The sequence below is a fragment of the Hippichthys cyanospilos genome, chromosome 18, assembly GCF_059441005.1.
Source record: "Hippichthys cyanospilos isolate Australia breed blue-spotted pipefish chromosome 18, RoL_Hcya_1.0, whole genome shotgun sequence".
NCBI classification, from domain to species: Eukaryota; Metazoa; Chordata; class Actinopteri; order Syngnathiformes; family Syngnathidae; genus Hippichthys; species Hippichthys cyanospilos.
The window spans coordinates 14792383-14814390 of NC_142386.1; the positions used below are offsets into that span (position 1 = coordinate 14792383).

The window sequence follows — 22008 nt, forward strand, 5'->3', positions numbered from 1 at the left end:
GAGCCCGTAGCTGTCCAAACATGATAACAAGCACTTGAACTTGGCCAGGCAATCCGTCAACCAGCTCGCAGGCACTCCTAGTTATAATCCACTCCTGCCCTCATTGGTCGATGGTCTTGGGAGCCAATCACAGATCATTTTAAAGACAAACCTATACATCCCAAAATGGCAAGTTTCTTTCAAAACATATACTGTACTATGAATGTCAACTTTTTTTTTTTTTTTTGTAATTTCAAATTTTTTGTTCCAGATTATAACATGGCCACAACCAGATGGCCAAATCGCGAGTACTTCATCATCAAAAAAAAACAATCTGCAAGACATTTGATGGCCAGTGGATTAATCTGTAAGGCCCAAATAAAAACAAATTAAAACTAACTGAATTTGAAAAACCAAAATAAAAGTAAGGTTTTATTATCCTGATCCAAGCACAATCACCAGAACCAGAACATACTTTAGCACCTCCTGTTAGGTTTACATCCTCTTCAGCGCTTCCCAATAGCTTGCCATTTGTTGCATAGGCCCACAATATCACAACAACACAGCAGTGTATCATGTGGCCGCGTAACTCGATGATAAAGTGCGGCTGCACCCTCCACCCCAGACAGCAGCCGCCCCCGGCTCCCCCTTTCTAATACGTAGGGATCCAGCCTATTGTGACCCCAGCGTGATGGAGAGCAGAGTAAGGCCGGCTGACACTAACAATGTTAACGGGCCAAAAGAATGCGTCAGCTATTGCTCGGGGGTCTCGCCAAATGGCCCCAACTTCGCAGGGGTGAGAAAACACAACCATTAGGCTTTTCCCTCTTGCAGCCGAGTGGGAGCGGAGAGCCAAAGAGTCTCGACTTGTTTACTGGCAGCCAATAACTGGGTTTTCCGCCGAAGCTTCCCTTCTCTTCTGTCTCCCGAGTCTTACTTATTCAACTGCTTTACATTTCTCTTCCGCTTAAAATTGCTCGGAAGTCGTGCACCAATGTCTCGCCAGCCCCTTAACTGTCTTCTGGAGAAGAAAACGACCGGTTTGAGGTCATCATTATCTTCGTAATTACTGTTGAATATGCCTTATGAACCCGCCTCACAATTCTAAGGTCCTGGGTTCGATAACTCAGCTTAGGCCTTCATTAGTAGTACTTGTGTGATCAACCTTTTGCTTACGTAGATTGTCTCTAAATACGTCTGTTTCCTCGTAAATCAAAAAAACAGGCAAAGACACGAAGTAGCCTCATTTAGCAGTTCTGAAATGAGTGTACGTAAAGGCATTTCAGGGGTTACAAGACATTTTAACAGGCGTGTATCAGCAGACTGCTTATTTCTGTGATAAGATTGTCTTTTCAAATTAAGAGTAAATGATTTGGAAAGTGAAGCAACTTTTTGCTAAATTGTGTACAGTGACTCCTCGGGCAACTGTTCTGTGTTGATGTAGGTAGAGAGTCACAAATGGAGCTAATCAGAACACAAACACTGTTGCGAGTAAACACCCAACATTTAAGATTGGTAAGACTATTGTATTGACGTGCATGGTGTATTTAAGTATGCAAGTATTTGACAAACTATATACACTATATACACAGGTTACGGCCTCCCTTGCTTATGGTTTTTTTCACTTTACGAAGTGGAATACGAAGTTTTTTTCTTCGTATTCCACCTTTTACTTGCCTTAGGGCATCAACAATAATTTCTCTCGCATAGCCAAAAGATTCCAAAATTCAAACTTGACGGTCAGTGTGCATATGACTGTCGAGTGACACCACACTCTTACGTCACTGCGTCCATTACTAGGATGCTGGTCTGCTATTGGTCGGCGTTATGGCGTCATTAAGATGCTGGTCTGTAGTCGAGAGTGTAGAGAAGAGAAGGGGATGCAGGAGACACGCTTCGATGGAGGCAGTTTATTCACTGTAGCGACCCCTGAAGGGAAAAAGCCAAAAGCAGAAGAAGAAGAAGAAGAAGGAGAAGAAACAGTATATATTTCAAACAGGTCATAAGCATGTCAGTCCAATTTCTTAAAATAATGAATAAATTATGAATAAAATGGACAGTAACGTTGCAAACAATCAGCTATTGATATACGGAGTAAAATCGCCGTCAAAAAGACGTATGCGTGTTGACTAATGGCATTGCGGATTTGCAGGTCGACTGACTTTGCCTGGTACCTGGTACTTGGCATGAGGCCATCTCAATTTTCAGATTCAACTCAAATCCAAAAGGTCTGATCCACGAATGCAAAGGATCAGATCCACGAATCCAAAGGGGAGATTCGCGAATCTAAAAGAGATTTATGCAAAGAATTGAAGTCGTTTCTCTCAAGTCGTACTTATACAAGTGGTGAAACAGTCATATGTCTTTTTGACAGCGATCTTACTCCATACTGGCACAGCATTAAAAAAAATTTAGTTACATGAGCTGATACATGCAGAAATCCTGTTAAAATCTCACATGTTCCCTAAATTGCCATCATGTGTTCCCTGGGCTACTCATACACTGAGGTGGGTCGTCAGTCTGTCACCGACAGACACCCATTTTGCCAATTGTCCAACAAATTACAGGAATGCTAAAACAATGAATGATTAAGAAGGTCATAATTTTATTTTTCATCCATCGTTGTAATTGTCCGAAAAGACATTGTCAGTCGGGCCGATCATGATGGAAGGGGAGCTGTGCACTGATGACTGACCAACATGACAAGCAAAAATAAAGTAAGTTGACCACCTCTGCTCATAGTTCCATTTAAGAGCCACCAGTCTAACTAATTCAGAACTGAAAAAAAAATTCAGAACTGTTTCTATCCTTGTTCACACTGACATATGAAAGTGCCACTTTGTATTGAAAGCAATTATTATCTGAATTCATGCCAGTTATGTCCACAAGTGACTGTGAAGGCAGTGTGAAAGGGGCTACTGATGATTGCAAGCGTCTGCTGCCCCCGGCATACTCAACATTAGGATAGAACAAATTGAGACAGCAACACCCTCGAGCTGGAGTCTGTTTGACGCTTCTGCCCGCCAGCACACTCAGCACCCAGCGGGCCGATCCTCCCCTCTCAACATCTTTTTGTTTTGTCAAGGTTGACTTTAACAGACATGTCTGACGATTAATTAAATTTATGTTGTACACCAGTGGGGTCCGGCTTACCTGAAGGTCTTTGTCTGAGCTTGTACATAGGCTGCGGGCACCTTTGGAAGCCCTCCATTTGAATGACTTCATTTGCTTGCCGCTGAAGTGCTCGTTGTTCACGACGAACCACTGTGCAGATTTGTGCCGTCCGTGTCAACTATATTCGCCTCGAGGCAAACAAGCCACTTTCATACGAAAAACAAGCTCACTACACGCGTTTTTTTTTTTAAATTTACCCATGGCGCTATAACCTTTAACTTTATTACCTCCTTCATGCAACTATGGGAGGTAATTATTTTCAATTTGCCTCAAACTAGCATTTGAAATAAGCATGCTGGAAACCTTTGAGAATTCCTGCAGAAAATAGTAACTTATTTTTAGCTAATTTGAAAAGAAATTTGCCAATAACTTCAAAACATGTTTTAAAACAAAGAATAATACAGCATAGAGAAGTGATTTGTTCAGAAAAAGCGTCAAGAGCACATTCAAAGAGCCATTTTGACCCAGCTTCCACGGATAAGACAAAACTGGAAGCTGTAAACACTTTATTACATTTGAAATGAACACGCGCATGCACACGCACCCACGCATATATATATATATACAGTGGGCCCCCGGGTTACGAACTTAATCCGTTCAGCGGCTACGCTCGTATCTCGAATTGCTCGTATAGCGGGCAATCCAAACCCATGTTAATTCGTGAATGCGTGCAACGCGCGCCGAAGCGTTAGGCAAAAACGTCACACTGTATACATATATTAAAACTGAGTGACATAATCTGCTGTACACTTGCATTACACAATATATACAATGGATAAATAGCTTTTACCTTTGAAACGACGAGACTTGAGCTGGGTGTAAGCAGAGGGGGGCAGACTCCAACGTGTAAAGTTAACACGGCAATAGATATGCTATTGGTCTTACAGTGTTACAGTAACTCTTTCAGTCAGGGTGCAAATCACACAGATACTAAAACATCATCCTCTTATTTCTTTCTTTACCGCTGCTAGTAATTTTAGAAGCTATGTCTAACAGATAAAGTTTGCAAAGTCTTCACAACATTCCGTTTTTCACTCATTTTCTCTCCTTCCTTCCATCCTGTCCCATCAAGCTAGATAAAGGCGTTCGGCCAATAGCATATCGGCATTTCTGTGATTGACGTGTGACGCCGGCCAATAGCATCTCCGTGAGTGAGACCGGGTGACCTTAATCGACCAATAGCATATTCGCATCTCCGTGACTGACTGATAATTATTCACACTTTTTTTTTAAACGGTTGGAATGTATTGACAATTAATTAAAAAAAAAACACACATTTAAACCAATGACAATTCTTTGTCCTGCAATCGGCACATTTAATTTCATGTCAGCTGTTTTTCCCTTTAGCTGTACAAACACTACACTTAAATGGTAATATATTTAGACACCGTGAGTGAGACAGTCAGTGTGACGTTGTAAGACCAATAGCGTTCACGTTACTGTCACAAGTATCTACTGATGATTGATGATGTCGCTACTGTTGATTTTATTGTCGCAATTAAACGAGAACATTTCTACATACTCAATGGCCGGCAAGTCGAATTGCTCGTAAGGATTGCTTAAGGATTGCTCCTGATCCACGCTCGTAAGGCGAATTGTTCGTAAATCAGGGTGCTCGTAAGCCGGGGGCCGACTGTATATATATATATATATATATATATATATATATATATATATATATATATATATATACACACACACACACATTACATATAACAAAAGTATTCTTACGCAGACCAAACCAACGTCTGAATCCATCTGTGTTCACAAACAGGGGCATTAAGATGAGATTTATTCTGTGTAAAGAATTCTTGAAGTCTGCTTACCTGTTCATCTTATTTCGGAATACCTGCTTTAATCTGGAAGGTTGTGCTGTATTTCTTAGCGTCATTTTTTGTGTCCCATTGCACCAAACACGTCCTATAGATATTGCCCCATCGCCCAATCACGCAAAGGTCTGGCTGCAAATCATATGCAACGCTTGTTTGGCCGTTTTTGTAGTCGATCTGAGCCAAGCATTATTTATTTTCCCAAACCACAGAGAGCCCCAACAAAAGGATGATGGAGCTGCATGCAGCAGGTCTATGCAGAAAACCATCACAAAAACCTGACCGTCAAAAAATACAAATCAGTCAAACGTTTATAAATGCTGCTTAAATTCCCGCCACTAGTCACATCCAAGTCATTTGTTCACAGATGACTTGAATAGCTGGCACTTCTCACAAAATACACAACTAAAATTGCCTCTGTTCAAAAAAAATGATTGAATGACTGAGACAATTTTTATGTTATATTGTCACTAAAATATTCTTTAATGATGACCACTTTTCACAGAAAATCAGGTGGCGGCAAATACAAAATGCACAAGACAACAAAAATAGTTGCTCAAAGGACTGCTATTGGTCACTGAAAACACAAATCAAATATCTTTGTTTTGATATTAAAAAAATAAAAGAAGAAAACACTGACACAGGTCACCAAAGATCTGAATTCAAATATTTTGCTCACAAAATCAGGTTCAAATGCATATACTGTATGTGCTGTAAATTCAAGTCATTTGACAGCTAAAACTTGCTCAGCTGAGTGGCACAGATGTTTCTGAGCAATAACCGCAATGCAAATATTTTGTTTACAAAATTATGTTTAAATGCATAGACTGTTCATACTGTCAGTCCAATGCATTTGTTTTCAAAAAGTTGTTCAGTTGAGTGTCACAGATGTTTTAGAGCATAGATGTCAAACTTCAGTCTTCGAGGGCCAGTATCCTGCATGTTTTCTGGTTTTCTCTCCCTAACACACCTGATTCAAATGATTCGCACATTAGCAAGCTCTTTCGGAGCTTGAAAATGATCCTAATTTTTTTAATCAGGTGTGTTTGACAGAGAGGGTTTGAAAATATGTAGAATACCAGCCCTCGAGGTCTGTAGTTCAACATCTATGTTTTAGAAGGAATAATGTCAAATTAGGGCCCAAGGGTACATGCTCGCAATTGACAGCATAAAATACAGATAACTGATTAATTGTCCTCATAATTATGACAACAAATATTGAATGCAGGGTTTTCCTCAGAAAACCTTGGGGACTTAACAGAAGGGGTGCCAGAGAAAGCCTTGAGGGCGGCCTAGCTCACATGCAACTGAGGAACATTACAATTAAGTAACTTGATTACAAAATTAACTTGACTACAAAAATAAGTTGATTAATTATTTGCTTTTCCCTTTTGAATTTAATTTTACAAGTACAGTAGAAAAAAAAATGAGTTTTTTTATTATTTTATTTTTGTTGGTTTATTGTGAGTGGGGTTGGATGTCAACATCATAAACTGTAATGGCTTTATTGGTGAGTGCCTTGTTATGGGTATCATTGGCTATTCCCGTTGGTCCGTGTACATTGCGTTCATTCTAGTTTTATGTCTTAAACGAAAATTAGAAAAGGAATGTAGGTCCGTATTTTCAATTTTTATTTTTAAAACAAAATGGGACACCTGTTTTGACAACAACTCGTGCTGCCAACCTTGTGCGCCTCATCCTTCGTTCGCCCACTCAGTCTCCTGCCACACCCAGCTTTCCATCTATCCATTTTCTTGAGCCGCTTCTCCTCACAAGGGTCGTAGGCTTGCTGCCTAGCCCAGCTGGCTTTGGGCAGTAGGCAGGGGACGCCATGAACTGGTTGACAAACAATTGCAGGGCACACAGAGAAAAACAACCATTCACGAACCCAACCATACCTAAGGACAATTTAGTATGTCCAATTCACTTGCCACGCATGTTTTTGGAGTGTGGGAGGAAGCCGCAGTACCCGGAGAGAACCCACGCGGGCATGGGGAGAACATGCTAACTCCACACAGAAAATCCGGAGCCAGGTGGATTCGACCTTTCACTGTGAGGCGGACGTGCTATTCACTGCGCCACCGAGCCGCCCCAGCTTTCCATTCAGAGATTAATTAACAGCTGTTGAATCGTAGTTACTGTGCTAAGCTAATGATAGTGCAGCACTGACAGCACAGTATTTAGCACGATATCGGCCACTTGATAGCGACATTGAAACTTTTTTTTTTTTGGCAGACGAGTATTGCCGTAAATCGAGGGACACACAGTGTAAAAAAAAAAGAAGACTAAAGGTGCTGACGGAGAAAATATTAGCTCTGCCACATCCTGGAAAAGTGAAAGTTCTCAGCAATGCTCTAATTTCCGAATCCACTGTGAAGTGCACAGTAAGCTCGCTCCCCTCCCCTTGCGTGACACTGTTGAATGAAAAGTGAACTTCATCTTGAACTTGCGACAAAACTCCTCGCGTAGGGCGTAAACGACGCGCTCCATCTGAATGTGGCAAAACGCGAAAAAAGTTTAAAAAATTTAACTTCACACGAAAGGCTTCGCTTCTCATGACCGTGCGCAGCCATTCGCGTTGCTCCATTCACGTCCATCCCCTCGCCCGACGCGCCCAGTCGCACGAATTTCATTGATTGCAATACAAAACTCTCCGCTTTTTCGCCTCGTTCGCGTTGGGTGTGCACGCAGCATAAGTCGCTGGGCTTAAATCATGATGAAAAAGTTGCGGCTTATAGTCTAAGAAAATATGGTATTTTATATTTTAAACCAACTACAAGTTTTGAAGAGAGAAAAATGCCCCATTTTTGGTTTTTCGTTTCAGAAATGTTAAATAAAATAAAATTAAGGTACACGGACCCAGTCTTTCACTTTTTTTTTGACTGTGCTGACATCCATTTTGTCCTCATGCCATTAAACGTTCTCATCGCCCTCTCTTCACCACCATCTTTCACTCTTCTTCTCCTGCTGATCATCTCAAACACGCGGACACATTTGCTTGTCAGCACTGCTGCGCACATTGCTCATTAAGACGTTTAATCACTGCTAACAAGAGGCGTCCTGCTGCGCCAGACGACTAAAACGCAAGCTGTGAGGCGGCCTCGGATGCGCAAACATCGCATTTCATATTTTTTGCTTTGGTGCACTCATTTGTATCCGCCCCCCTGTGAGTTTGTCATATATTTGTCTTCTCATTCAGATGCTCCCACCACCACCCCCAAACCCACCACTGCCACCACCACCACCACCTTCATCACTTCCTCCTCCTCCTCCTCCCTCCACCCTGAAGCCAGTCAAGGTACAGTATTCCCTAAGCGCAGTTTACGTTCGGGTAATGCCGCAAATTTGCCACTGTTCAGAGAAAATGTTGTTCAAAGTAAAAAATGTTGTCATAGTAAAACCTTTACACCAGGAGTGTCAGACTCATTTTAGTTTTAGTTCAGGGGCCACATGGAGGAAAAGCTATCCTTAAGAGGGCCGGATTGGTAAAATCCTAGTAAAGGTATATGTCTTGTTAACAGTTAATGTCTATTATATAAATCGTTCCTTAATCCAGATTAATTATTGTTTTATATAAGTATAACAAAATTTAAAATGGCTAGCCTCAGACTTTATGCTAGATGAACAAAAATCGCAAAATGCAGAGGTAAATATCTATATTTTCAGGAGCAATCGCAATATTAAACAATTTTTTTAAGTTGTTGCCTGAAATAGCTACTGAAAATGTTTTTATTTTTTACAATTTTGACCTAAGTTTTTTAACAGCAAATAAATCACTCAATTTTCACACCAGAAACTTACTATACTTGAAGAAAGAAACTCTTAATTTTACGCAACAAAAGCTAAATACCCATTTTTCTTTATACAATCACAAATTATTTAGGTTGGATACCAATGGCACTATTGCCGCAGCACGTCTTGCCGGCTATCTGACTCTCGTCCTTCAACTAACACTTTAGCCTGTTGGCCTATGACTTTTGGGCTCTGGTCAGCTTCCTGGACTTGTACAAGTTCCTGTCACTCGCTGTCTCCTTCCTGACCTTCTTGACACTGCTCCTCCTCCTGCCAGTGGTCTGCTCCAAGGTCTTGTTCTTCCTCGCTTCTGAATTCACATCCTCAGATAATTTAGTACCAAAACTGTTGAAGAGGGACCTGCTGATATGCGGCAAGATTGTGTTGGCCAGCCTGTGCCCCTCCTAGCACCTGTACGCCTCAAGGTCGGGTATGAGGCCACCAGGAACTCCAGGAGGTGCCTGAACCTGAAATCCGTCCCTGTGGCGCATGGCAAGAGAGAGTAACCTCACCGTGCACACCTTCTTGTCCTCCATGCACATCCATGCGCCCCACAACGATATCCCAAATGATGCCAGGGGAAGACATGGCCGCTTCAGGACATCCCGGTCTGTCCCCAGCTCTCCCCTTTAGACCAGCTCAACCCCTGTGGTGCATGGCAAGAGAGAGTAACCTTAAAGTCCACGCCTTCTTATCCTCCCTGCACATCCTTGAGCCCCACAACAATATCCCAAAGGACGCCATGGGAGAAATGGCCGCTACAGGACCACCTGGCCCGTCTCCAACCCCTGTCGACCAGCTCAAACAGGGCGTCAAACATCACAGAGAGTGGGTCGCGCCTCTCTAGGTCCACTGGTTCTCTATCTTTTCCTGTGGGGTAAGCCTCCGCTAGCAGCACTCAGGAACAGAGAAATTTGCCTGGACATTCCTGGCCAGGTAGCTGGCATACTTTCCGACCGCAGCGAGGAGCAACTCGTCTATCGATGTGTCCGACTGGGCATTGATCAGCTCCCTGGCAAGCTCGGCCAAGATCACCTTGTTGTCCTCCTTCTTCTCTGCCGTGGCTTGGTGCATGTCAAAAACGGCCAGCCTGGTCCTCGACGCCACCTTTCCTGCGCTTGTCACCTCCGTTCCAACGCACGCGCTGCCCCTACACGCGCAGGTTGATCACTGAGATCATTTTCTGGAACCAATTTTTTAATGGAGGAGGGTGCTAGCACCCGCTGGGTCAACCTGTAGCAGGCCTCGACCGACTTGAAGTTCTCCCAGCTCTCCAGTGCCTTCTGGGTCGAGAATCAGGCTGTCCTCATCCTCTCTAGCTCCTATAGTTTTTTGTTAAGTATGAAGCATGCAAAGTCAAGTCAATTGCACAGGACAGCAACACAAGCATCTAAAAGTTATTATACAAAAAGCCTCTCCCAGCAAATTAAAGGTACGCCATAAAAGGATTTCAAAGTGCAGTGGGCCCTCGTGTTACGAGATTCATCCATTCCGCGGTTGGGCTCGTAAGGCGAATTCACCATATAGCAGGCAAAACAAACCTATATCAAATGGCTAATACGTCTAGAACCCCAGGTAAAAACATCAAAACCGTTTACAGTGATCCCTCCTACTTCGCGGTCTCAGCTATCGCGGTCTCAGTACTTCGCAGGGTTTTCCAGGAAAATATTTGAAAATAAAAAAATAATTTAAAAAATGCGCAAAAATGGAAAAAAAATGAAAAAAGCAAAAAAGTACATTATACAGTACTGTATTCATTAAATAACTTTTGGAATGTTTTATTCTCCATTTTCATTCGTTTTGATAAGTAAGATGATGATAAGATGATTTGAGAGAAGGGTGGAAAAGTGGTTTGCACAACTGCCTCACATTTCAGGCTCCCGGTGTTAAAATCCACCTTGCTCCAGCCTTCCTGTGTGGAGTTTGCATGTTTTTCCCATGCCCTCATGGGTTCACTCCAGCCACTCTTCAAAAAACATGCATGATAGGTGTATTGGGCACTGTAATATGTCCTTAGGTGTGTGAATGGTTGTTAGTCTTTCTGTGCCCTGCGATTGGCTGGCGACCAGTTGAGGGTGTCCCCCACCTAATAGGCACCAGCAAGCCTGTGACCCACGTAAAGATAAGCGGCTCTAGAAAATGGATGAATAGATTCGAGAAAAGGCTTTACACTACAAACCAAAATTATGAACGCTCTTTCTTCCTGAGACCCACCCAGCCTGTTCATTTGTGTCCATGCTTCTGGATGTTTGTTTTTGGTCTATATATTTGAACTCATTCAATCTACTTTACAAAGTCTTAGTGTGCGCTGTAGAGAATATCCTGGCCTTTCTGATGAGGTCTCATGCATTTGGGTTGATGTAATTAACTGCAAACCTCTTTCCGTATTTATTAACCACAACATTTATTATTCCAAATTGGAACTCTTCCATTGGAACTCGAACTTTAGCCTGTTATGAGTGCAAACCTTCAGGTAAAAGAAATCTCAGTACTTTCTTCGCCACACCGAACTGTGGCTGCAATCAAAAGCCTCGCTGACAGCTCGCTCAATTGGAACAAATCTCACGAGGCTGGCGCGAATCACCACCATTGTGCTTGATTATGCCATTTGATTGGATTAAAAGGAATGCCTATCTGCAACAGGGGCATTGATTGCACCGAGGCGCCAGGCGTCAAGGCAGTCACACCGATTCTCGTAAGGTTTCGATAGACTGATTGACTGCAATATTCGCAAATGATTGCAACTTGTGTACCTAATAAGTGCGGTGAGAAGAATAGAGCGATAAAGTAAAAAGCACTGTTTAGAAAAATAACAATGCAAGGCTCACTTATTTGCGCTCCTCAGCTGCGGAATGTTTGCGTGTGTGTCTACTTTATCTATCTACTTCTAGTCAAAGAAAGGCCTTTATGTTTCTCAAATTAATCAATTTTAATTAATCGGATAAAATTGCAATTCCTTTCATGTAATCACATGTTTTTAAAACAAAAGTTCTTTACTGTTGCCCTATGAATTTTTGTATACACATTTTGGTTTTATCAAGTGTAAAATTTCCCCAGGTATTGATCTAATAATGGGGTTCATTTGCATAATTTTTCCCCTACCGTGAGTTGTTCGTAGTTCATGAAAAGATACAATGGGCTATTACTGATTCTGTAAAAAGTCAGTCTTGAAATTGGTAAGTGTTCTTTAAAAGTATCTATTATTTTGTGGGTGGCGTTTTGTGTATCAAAAGCACTCCTGGTATAAGTACTTCGTATCGGTATCAAGACTACTTAAGGGTTGGGTACTCGTCCTAGAAATAAAATATTTTTGATAAAAACTAAGAAAAATTGTGACAATTTCCTTTATTTTCCTTTTGTTTTTTTCATAGCCTTAAAAAGAATTTAACAATTATTTTTTGACATTGTATCAGTTGAACATTGTGTTATTTTCTGCTTTGGCCACTTGCAGAAGGACAAATAAGACTGTGCAGTATAGATGGCTCAGCTCCTTACAGTAGATAAAGAACATATGACTCGAGCTATCTTAATATCAGTTGCTTAAATCTGTTGACTAAAACTAAGATAGGTGTGTATGTGTTTTATGTTTAGTTTGACCGTAAACTTAAACTTGGAATGGCATGAAAACATGAATACCTATTTGCCTCATGTGTTTCTATAAATAATATAAGTTCACTGTCTTCATATTGTATCTCAAGCAGAAAAAAAAAAAGAAAATTTAAGGGGAAGTTTAAGTATCTCAAAGCTCCACTGCAAATCCTCCAGACACAGAAAGCATACGACTTTGAGTCCCAAACTTAAAAAAAAAAAAAAAAAAAACACAATTAACAATCTGCGTGGCACGCGCAATCAAATGCAAGCTCCCGTCTGGGAAGCACCAATGTTTTCAGTGGGAAGCCAAACCCATTTACACTTTCTGCCAGATGTCCTGTCCTTCCGTGCCGCTACCAGGGGAATTCTATTATTATTACTGTGCGTATGGATTGAAGGCAGCAGCAGGCTCATATGGCCATAATACACTCTGCCAGTTGATTTCATTTAGCCACAGCGGTGCTTCACAGATCAGAGACTGCCAAATGAATCTATCTGAGTGCTATTGAGGGGCTTTTTTTTCATCACTTTCCCATTAGATGGACAAAATGGAGCACTTTAAAAATCTATACAACCCCAACACTTGGCCCCTAAGTGTGTCTCTGTGTGTGTGTAGCTTGTAGAGGTGGCGGTAAAAACATTGGGAAATGTCAAAATTATTGTTTTCACACATCTTTTATAGCTGGAGCCATAGGTCCAGCAATTAGGTCAAGACAGTGATTTCTTTTTATGCACCTCCCAGACCCGATACCTGGGATATGCTCCAATGTCCACTGGGTGTCCATTTTTCGTCTTTACCTTCATTTGCACCCGTGTGATAAAAGAACTTTCTCCTCATGGTAACAGGTCATATTAGCCTTCTCATCAACTCTGAAAATGTGTACGTCCGCTTTTATTTTACGTTTGGGTTTTTTTTTATCACAGTCCGCCTGTATGGTAGTTTGGCCAATTTCTTTGCAAAATTAAAACAAAAAACAGACTTCATGCTGACTTTTACCACTTCCAGTTGTCCCAAATTTGCTGCCAAGGTGAAGAAAAAACACGTTGTGTGTGATGAATAAACTACATAACTTTGGCTTTACTAGACTAATGTTAACACATAAGCGAAATACCAAAGGTAGGCTAACAAATAACATCCATGCTGCAGTGTTATAAACTAGCAGTTGTCAAATAAGGGTGTTTAATGTGTAATTTTATATGGTTTCTGCATGTATCAGCAAAGCTGATTTAATGGGGGGGTGCAGGAACACTGGGTTTTTTTCAAATTAAGACCAAATTCATTTGTACATGATGCAATCAATGTTTTAGTGCGTCCTTAACAAAACATTGTGTGTGTTTCATACAGATTATGCACTGCCATTGGCAACACAGTTTTATTTCAAAAGTAACAAAAAAAATGATTAAATGAATTTGGGTTGAAAGGGGGAGGTGCCTAACCTGGTAAGGAATGAGAAAAAGCCTGGCTGGTCAAATATAATATGCTGGGCAAAACTTCATATTATACAGAATATTATATACAGGATATTTTATATATACCTTAGGACAGACTAAAATATATACCTTTGTACGGACTAAATTGTCCTCAGGTGTGATTGAGTGTGTGCATGGTTGTTCGGCTCTGTATGACCTGCAATTGGCTGATAACCCGTTAGGGTGTCCTTCGCATACTGCCCAAAGTCATCCGAGATAGGCACCAGCGACCCTTGTGAGGATAAGCGACCACAGAAAGTGGATGCATGGATAAATATACCTTATACATATTTGTTGAAACTACCCAACCACACTGTTGGACTTGTCTTCATCACAATTCAGCCCTCATCCAATTTCTTGTGACCTCACCTCACTCCCCACCTCAACTCCCGACACCCCACGCCATCAACACAATATGACAAATCATCACATTATTTAGCAGCTTGCCTGGGCGAACAATGGACTTTAATTGCCAGCTGAAGGAAATAGATTATGAAAGTACGTCCGATGCAAATCAGACAATCTGGAGGTGAGTCGCCATGGCATCTTAATTGATGGAAAAGCCTAAACTAGGCTGATGATCCAATTCACAGCAGTCAGGAAGTCGCAAATAAATATCTATTGCTTTTGTCAGGGTCTTCAATTGCATAAACACCATCTGGCGACAAGGGGGTGGAGGGGTGGGGGTGGGTGCTCTTCTCCGTATCAAAGGCGAACATAATGTGAAGGATTACTCCCACTTCAGCCCCCCCCCTTCAAATCCATTTTCAAATTGGAGTCAGTCAACTCTAACTGATTTGATTAAGGTAAATTGCAAGCACCAAACATGCCGTCATGTGGCATACAGAACCTGGGTTGCTCACTTTGTCATATAGTGGCATAATGAATAACACTTGTTTGTGTGGAATTATAACCTCGTCTCCGCGTATTGAAGTTTTACAGCAAGAGTTTAAAGGGAGTAAAATGATCTCACTGATCGATACTGAGAAAATACCACCAGCAAAGACCACTTTATGTGTATATTCTATATGAATATTACAACACTACAACTACTCACTAAGTAGGTTGTGTTTGTATCTAAAAGTTGTCCCTTCGAAAGAAATATATTAGCAATTTTGACATCATTGTTCTTTACAAGTCTTTCCATTAAGAAAACATTTTCTGAGTGCCTTAACATGCTTTGAAAACTCACCAATTTTTGCATTGCAAATATTCTGGTGATAATGTTTACACAGTGATCCCTCACTACTTCACGCCTCCCCTATCACGCCCTCACTGCATCGCGGATTTTTTTTTTTCTCATGAAAAAGAAAAACAAAAAAAGCTATGTTGCGAAGAGACACACAGAAGATTCCCTACATGCCAGATAGACGAGTTAACTGAATGCAACATTCCACGGGCACTTCTCGGATGTTGAACGACTGCAGTACACATATTTAATTACCGTATTTTCCAGACTATATACCGCACCGGTATATAAGCCGCAGCAGCAAAAATTGACCCAAAAAACATCTTTTGCCACGGATAAGCAGCACTGGACTATAAGCCGCAGGTCATAACATCAGATTTATGCAAAAAGATGGTATATGAAAGTTTTATTCATATTTCAAAATCGTCTACCAACTGCAACATCCTTTCCTTAACAGCATTCTGTCTCCCATTGTTTAATTGATAGATGAATTGAGTGAACATTGCACACACTCACACACTGCACCTAGATAATATTTGCAATCATAATATTATAAATACAATCATATATACTGTATAATGTATATATGACACAAACTTTTATACGAGATCTTTACGCCGTCCTCACTCCCAAGCGCCGGGTTTTTTGCCAGCTAGACGGATAACGATGTTTCAAACAACCATACTGTCTTTCCTTTTGCTCTGCTTTATTTGAACAATGGCCATTGATCATTACCCTCTTTAGGTTGCCATAAAACTAGAAAAATAAAACACGTAATCAGCCATTGATACATAGCACCTCTCGAGCTAACAAGCAAGTTGCACATCGACAAAATACTCTTATTTCCAATGTCTCTAACGATAAACAAAACAGATGAACAGTGTCATAATTTTGACAACTTTTGTACTTACGGACATTTTTCATCCAAGGCAAAACAAAATAAGATCAGAAATCCTTGAACGTTAACCTATCGTCTTTGCGTGCTTCCACATTGGATAACTCACATCTACTGAGAAAAACAATATTTCGAAGTAACCGGAAGCGGGTGCTCTCAGTCTATGTACAAACCTCAAACAACAAAGGTGGTACTGCACTTGAAGGGCAGAATAATCTGATTCAATTTAGACATTTCTTAAAAATATTTTTTAATAATATATTTTAAAGCTCTTGAAGTGCAGCCATTGATTCACATCTTTGCAGTTCTATTTCATAGTTGTTCCATGAACTGACTCCTAAAGCAGATACATACATTTGCTTGACCGGTGTTTATGCTTTTTTGAGCCACAGGGCTCAAATCATGAGGAAAAAATTGTGGCTTATAGTCCAAAAAATCCGGTAAATCTTAAATCAATAAACCTTATCGAGTAACTGTAGTCCTGTTATCCCTTCTCTTTTTCGGGATCACGGTGAGCCGCAATTGCCCTACGAGTAGGCACGCGAACGTCTAACTAGAGTGACGCGAGTAGCTAACTAAATATGATTAAAAAGCAAGAATTTGCACTTGAAATTCAAATTAATTAAAAAAGGTAAGTGGATCCCTAAATTTTCTTTCTTCATTGCGATGTCCTCTAGCCGCTCGTGTGTGATTGCCTCAGAGAACGTCCTCCGCAGTTACGTAAAATAATAATAATTATACAGTGGACATTTGGTTTATGAAGTCTGCCTTGCATTTTTTTTTTCACTTTACAACATGGACTGTGATGTTTTTTTTTACATCATTTTTTTCACCTTAGGACATCAAAAACACAACTTCTCATACATGGTGGTCAGTGTGCTTGCGTGACTGCCAGGAAAACCACACGCTTACGTCACTACACGCATCACTGCTTACGTCAGTACAATGCTGCTATTGGTCGGTGTCACGACTCCCTAAGATACTGGTCTCCTATTGGTCGTGTCACGGCGTCACTAAGATGCTGGTCTGCAATTGGTCGGTGTCACAACTCCCTAAGATACTGGTCTCCTATTGGTCTTGTCACGGCGTCACTAAGATGCTGGTCTGCAATTGGTCGTTGTCATGGTTTCAAGATGGCAACACACTAAAGACTTGAACTTGTATGAGTGCTTACAATATCGTATTTATTGTGCATTTTAGTGCTTAAAGGGTTAGTGTGTAAGATTTAGACTGTTTTTTTACTACGGACAGTAGGAGGTGCTGCAGGAGCTGCATTTACCATTGTCCGTAGCAATAACAAACATGGCCACCTCTGGAGAAGTGCCACCCCCATGTAATATAATTTAATGATAACTTGACCTATGATAAGATTTAAAACATACTGTACTGTTGGTAATCAAGAACACAATAATTTGCAAGTTTTTGAAATTTACAATCATTTATTAATTTTTTCTTGAAAACAGTCTAAATGTTACACACTGTCCTTTTAATTCAAACTTTAATTGGTTAGTCATGGGTCCCAAAATTGCTTAGTGATGTTAAAGGGAGAAGTAAGAAGATGAGTACTATGGAAACGAAGCTGGGGATAATCAAGAAATACAAAGAAGGCTAGGCTAGGCTACCCTCGCTTGGGAATATGGCCATAACAAGCTTGTTACGTCACTCAAAGGTAAATAAATCCTTTTGATATTTATTTATTATGTTATTTAATTGTACACATGTATATTATATATAAAGTAAGTAGCACTTTATATAATATTTTGTTACCATTTTTAATACGGATATACAATACACTGTACACCGTCATTCTGACTACATACAGCCAAAACATGGATACCAGAAGGCATACCAGTACAGTTACTGTATAACAGGGGTCACCAACCTACGACAAATACAGAAATCGCTTAATTGCAGTGATTGCCTCAAAAGGTTGTGCAACAAAATATTAAGTTATGGGTACCGTCATTTTTGTCCAGGCCTGTTTCATTAGTTTGTTTTTTAAAATAATTATGTTAATCAGCAATTCAAAAGTGATGGCTGATTTTGCTTATTTAATTTTCAATAATTTTTTATTTATTGTTACTTTTGCAAGTTTCAAGTGATTTCAGTGAGAATTGTGGGTTTTTCCTTCTTTAACTGAGGGGTACCAACAATTTTGTCCACTTGTACATTTAAAAAATCTTCCACATGACCAACCTAAAAATCATTTGTCAGTGCCCCCCTAGAAGTTACAAAACTAAGGCCCTTAACAAATTAGACTACCAGAGGACCTATATGCATTTTAACGGGAAGTAAGCCGTTTTAGTCTGAAGTGGTCAGGTTAGAGTCAGGTGAATTCCTATTAAGTGAACTCCCCCATGAGGAATCACCTTTATCAGCCTTAATGTGCAAAAAAAAAAAAAAAAAAAAAAAATATATATATATATATATATATATATATATATATATATATATATATATATATATATATATATATATATATATACATATATATATATATATATATATATATATATATATATATATATATATATATATATATATATATATATATATATATATATATAAATTCGTAGGGATGGGACAGGATCTCGCGGCATGAGATTTCTCATTTCTGCAAGCCAAGAAATTCGTTTCCTATTCACTTTTTGGGAGGGGACAGCTTAGAGCAAGATGTGCAATAGAGGGCAACTAGGCTGATGGATAGGCTTGAGTGCTACACTCTCGGACAGTAGGTGGCGGTATGCACCTAACCGTTGTTTGCGATCCGCCATTAATTGAAAAGAAGAAAGCGTTTAATGGAGTACTGTACACAGGAGAAATACACAATGGTCCAATTACTTTTAAATCATCTGTGTGGCAACGTTTTGATTTTCCAATCGAGGAAAAGTATAGTAACACATTGACTAATAAGACAAAGACAGTTTGTAAACTCTGCAAAGAAAAAAAATGCCAAACACCGCATCGAACGCAAACTGGATGCAAAGGCATTTGCAATACTAACCCGAAGCTAGCCAACTCTTCAAAAACGCCTTCAAACAAGCAAGCAACAATAAGATATGTTTTTGCATCACCACTGGACCCCCAAGTGTGAAAGCTATCAAAACAACATGGGCTATTGGTATGTACATCAGCTCGATATATGAAGCCATTTTTGACGGTGGAAGAGAGTGGATTTCGGCAGCTAATTGACACCCTTGACGGTGACATCCCGTCACGGCATCACTTTACTCGCACAGTTGTCACAACACTTTACAAGAAAACCAAAGTGGAGGTAACTCATGCAATGAAAGATGAAAGTCAGTAACTGTGCCATCACGACTGATTCCTTTGCTTGTTGCGAAGTGCACCTTTCCATCCCTGCGACATCAGTTGGCAGTGAGCGTGGCACTATTTGCATTAACGTTTTTTGTTTAATGTTTGGCAATTTGACATGATTTTTTTTTTCATGTTCAAATTTGAGAGTTCAGTTGTAATTTCTTGAAGCAGTGTGTGAAAAGTATTTTTATTCATGTTTCATTCAACTTTTCTGAGAGATCTCAGCTGAATTATTTGTTATAGCAGCAGCATATGGAAAAACTTTTAGTGCAGCCTGCTCAATTAAAATATATCATTTTGAAATTGAAGTTTAAATTAGCAATACATTTTTATTTTAAAAATTTTGCAAAAATCTCGCCATATCTCATTCTCATGGACTCAATCTCATGAGATATGACGTCTTGTGGGATTCGTATATTGTCCCATACCTAAAAATGACAAATTTTGAGATCATCACCCTGCTGAAAATGTAGGTTATTTAAGGAGTCCTGAACACTACTTGCTCAAAAATTATGTATTCGTTCCAGCTAGAATATTAGCAGAATAAGGCCCTAACAACAGTTTCAAATTTGACTTGACTTGCATGCAGAAGTAAACAGGAAGTCAGTCCAATTTAAGCAAATTTCAGGCATTTCCTACTATAGATTTTGCCCAAAATAGACAAATGTGCGATCCAAAACATTTACAGTATCTCTATATTTTTTTAACCGTAAAAATAATAATTTTTATAGAATCGATTTAAGAGAAAGTACTCATTTGGATCCTGCATGTTCATTTTCATTGTTTGTCTCTTTATTATCACATTCTGTGGGACATATGCTATGCAGTAGTAACTCCCTCAGCAACTCTCATTCTCAAAGTTCACAGTAAAACTAGTCACCAACTTAATACCCGGTGAGCCTCTAAACCTGTAAATGCTATGAAAACAAAACTCCAATCCTCCTCGAGGTAAAAGCAGACATTCACTTCACCATCAACAGAGCCCTGCAGGAGGCGAAAAACACTCAAGAAGATGGAAGGAAATGGCCAAGCGAAAGAAGCCAAGCCTTTTCGGTCTTTTAGAAAAGCCATCAGACAAAAGGAAATCATCTTGCCGCCAGCAGCGATAGCCCGGCAGCTTGTTAGGATTCTGACCTCCACAGGGTGCCACCTAATTCCTGCGTGCATAAATAATGATTGGCACACTGCTATCAGCATGTGTCATGTCAAGAAGTGTGGAAACCAGTTGAATGCAGAGGCATATATACTTGAGAAAGTGAAAATATATTGCTAGGTCCCACATGGTCCATACACACTGCCATTCAGCTTTCTGATTGCTGATTATTTTATTCCACTTTTTTTTTGGAACAAAAGAAAATTGGTATTATGTTGCGATGAAATGGTCTCACAAACCCTATATATATATATATATATATATATATATATATATATATATATATATATATATATATATATATATATATATATATATATATATATATATATATGTGTGTGTGTGTGTGTGTGTGTGTGTGTGTGTGTGTGTGTGTGTGTGTGTGTATATACATGTCTGTGTGTTTCAGTTCCAAAAATAAATACATATATGGGGATATTATCATTATGATAATGATGTCATATTAGCCAGTTATAATAAGTGCTACATATATATAATATACACGTATAAAATTGAATAACATCATAAATAAAACATATAGAAAGGATTTATTTACCTTTGAGTGAGTGATGAGCTTGTTATGACCACATTTCCAAGTGAGGGTAGCCTAGCCTAGGGTAGGCTATCTTAGCCTTCTTTGTTTTTTGTTATTATCTCCAGCTTCCTTCCTGTAGAAATCATCTTTTTACTTCTCTCTTTAACATCACTAGGAATCTTTGGACCCATGGCTAACCCATTCAAGTTTTAGAATTAAGCAGTAAAATGCAAAATAAATGCATTACTTTAAACACTCAAGGCAAGAGCCAGTCTTTAGCAATAGCAGATCAGCATTGTGGTGACATAAGCGGTGACGCGTGTATAGACACATGAGCACGGACACATCCAACATGTATGTGTGTGTGTGTGTATATATATATATATATATATATATATATATATATATATATATATATATATATATATATATATATATATATATATATATTCACGACTTCAAGGATTTTTTTTTTTAATATACTTATTGAATTTTTGCAATAGCTCCCAAGCGTGCAACTCCCGCAAAGGCTTGTACTGAGACTAAACGCCATCAAAAAATGTTGACAATTGCCGAGGTGATTCTTTTCGCAAGAAAAAATTATGTGGTCGTGGCCCGCCATTTGGGAGTGAACGAATCCACCATTCGCTACGTTGAGGATGAGGCGACTTTTAGACGACAGCTGCCATCACCTTTGGCAATTCGGTGGAACCAGTTGTTACGCCTCGTAATAAAACGATCGTCCGTATGGAAGCTGCTTTATCAATCTGGACTGCCGACGGAAGAAGAAAATAGTGAAGCCTTATCCTTTGAAGTCTCGCGCAGCTGCGGTCATATTAATAGCGGCCCGGACGTTGAATTAAAGTCTAATCTTTACATGATCCAAGATGATTACAATTTAGAATTTACACTTGCCATACCCTTTTATTATAGGAGAAATCTAGGAAAGAGGTTTCCAACGGTCTGGTGAACGTCATCTTTGCTCCTCTTGTCTCTTCCTCTTCTACCTGTGTGTTGACAACAACGGCGCCAGGGTGTGCTTCATGAGGTGTACGGCGTGTGCCTGTGGAGTTTTTATCTACT

At 39.8% G+C, this 22008-nt stretch overlaps 1 protein-coding gene and 1 long non-coding RNA gene across 6 annotated transcripts in view; one reads left to right on the plus strand and one right to left on the minus strand.

Moving 5' to 3' along the window:
- cadm1a (cell adhesion molecule 1a) overlaps positions 1-22008 on the plus strand; it is a 488946-nt gene that overhangs the window by 427222 nt on the left and 39716 nt on the right. For 2 of the 4 annotated variants that reach the window (XM_088440054.1, XM_088440055.1), the window contains exon 9: positions 8182-8280. The exons of the other annotated variants lie outside the window; for them this stretch is intronic. In XM_088440054.1, coding sequence (XP_088296180.1) covers positions 8182-8280 — 99 coding nt within the window. The remainder of the gene's footprint in view (positions 1-8181; positions 8281-22008) is intronic. 4 annotated transcript variants of the gene reach the window in all.
- Positions 1475-21966, minus strand: LOC148409105 (uncharacterized). Of its 2 annotated transcripts, none has more exons than XR_015868524.1 (3): positions 21846-21966; positions 3133-3243; positions 1475-1908 (listed from the first exon to the last, which is right to left on the minus strand). It is a non-coding gene; the product is annotated as an uncharacterized LOC148409105 (long non-coding RNA). The 2 variants fall into 2 exon arrangements; XR_015868525.1 differs by lacking the exon at positions 3133-3243 and adding an exon at positions 20947-21058 and having other exon boundaries at positions 21846-21919.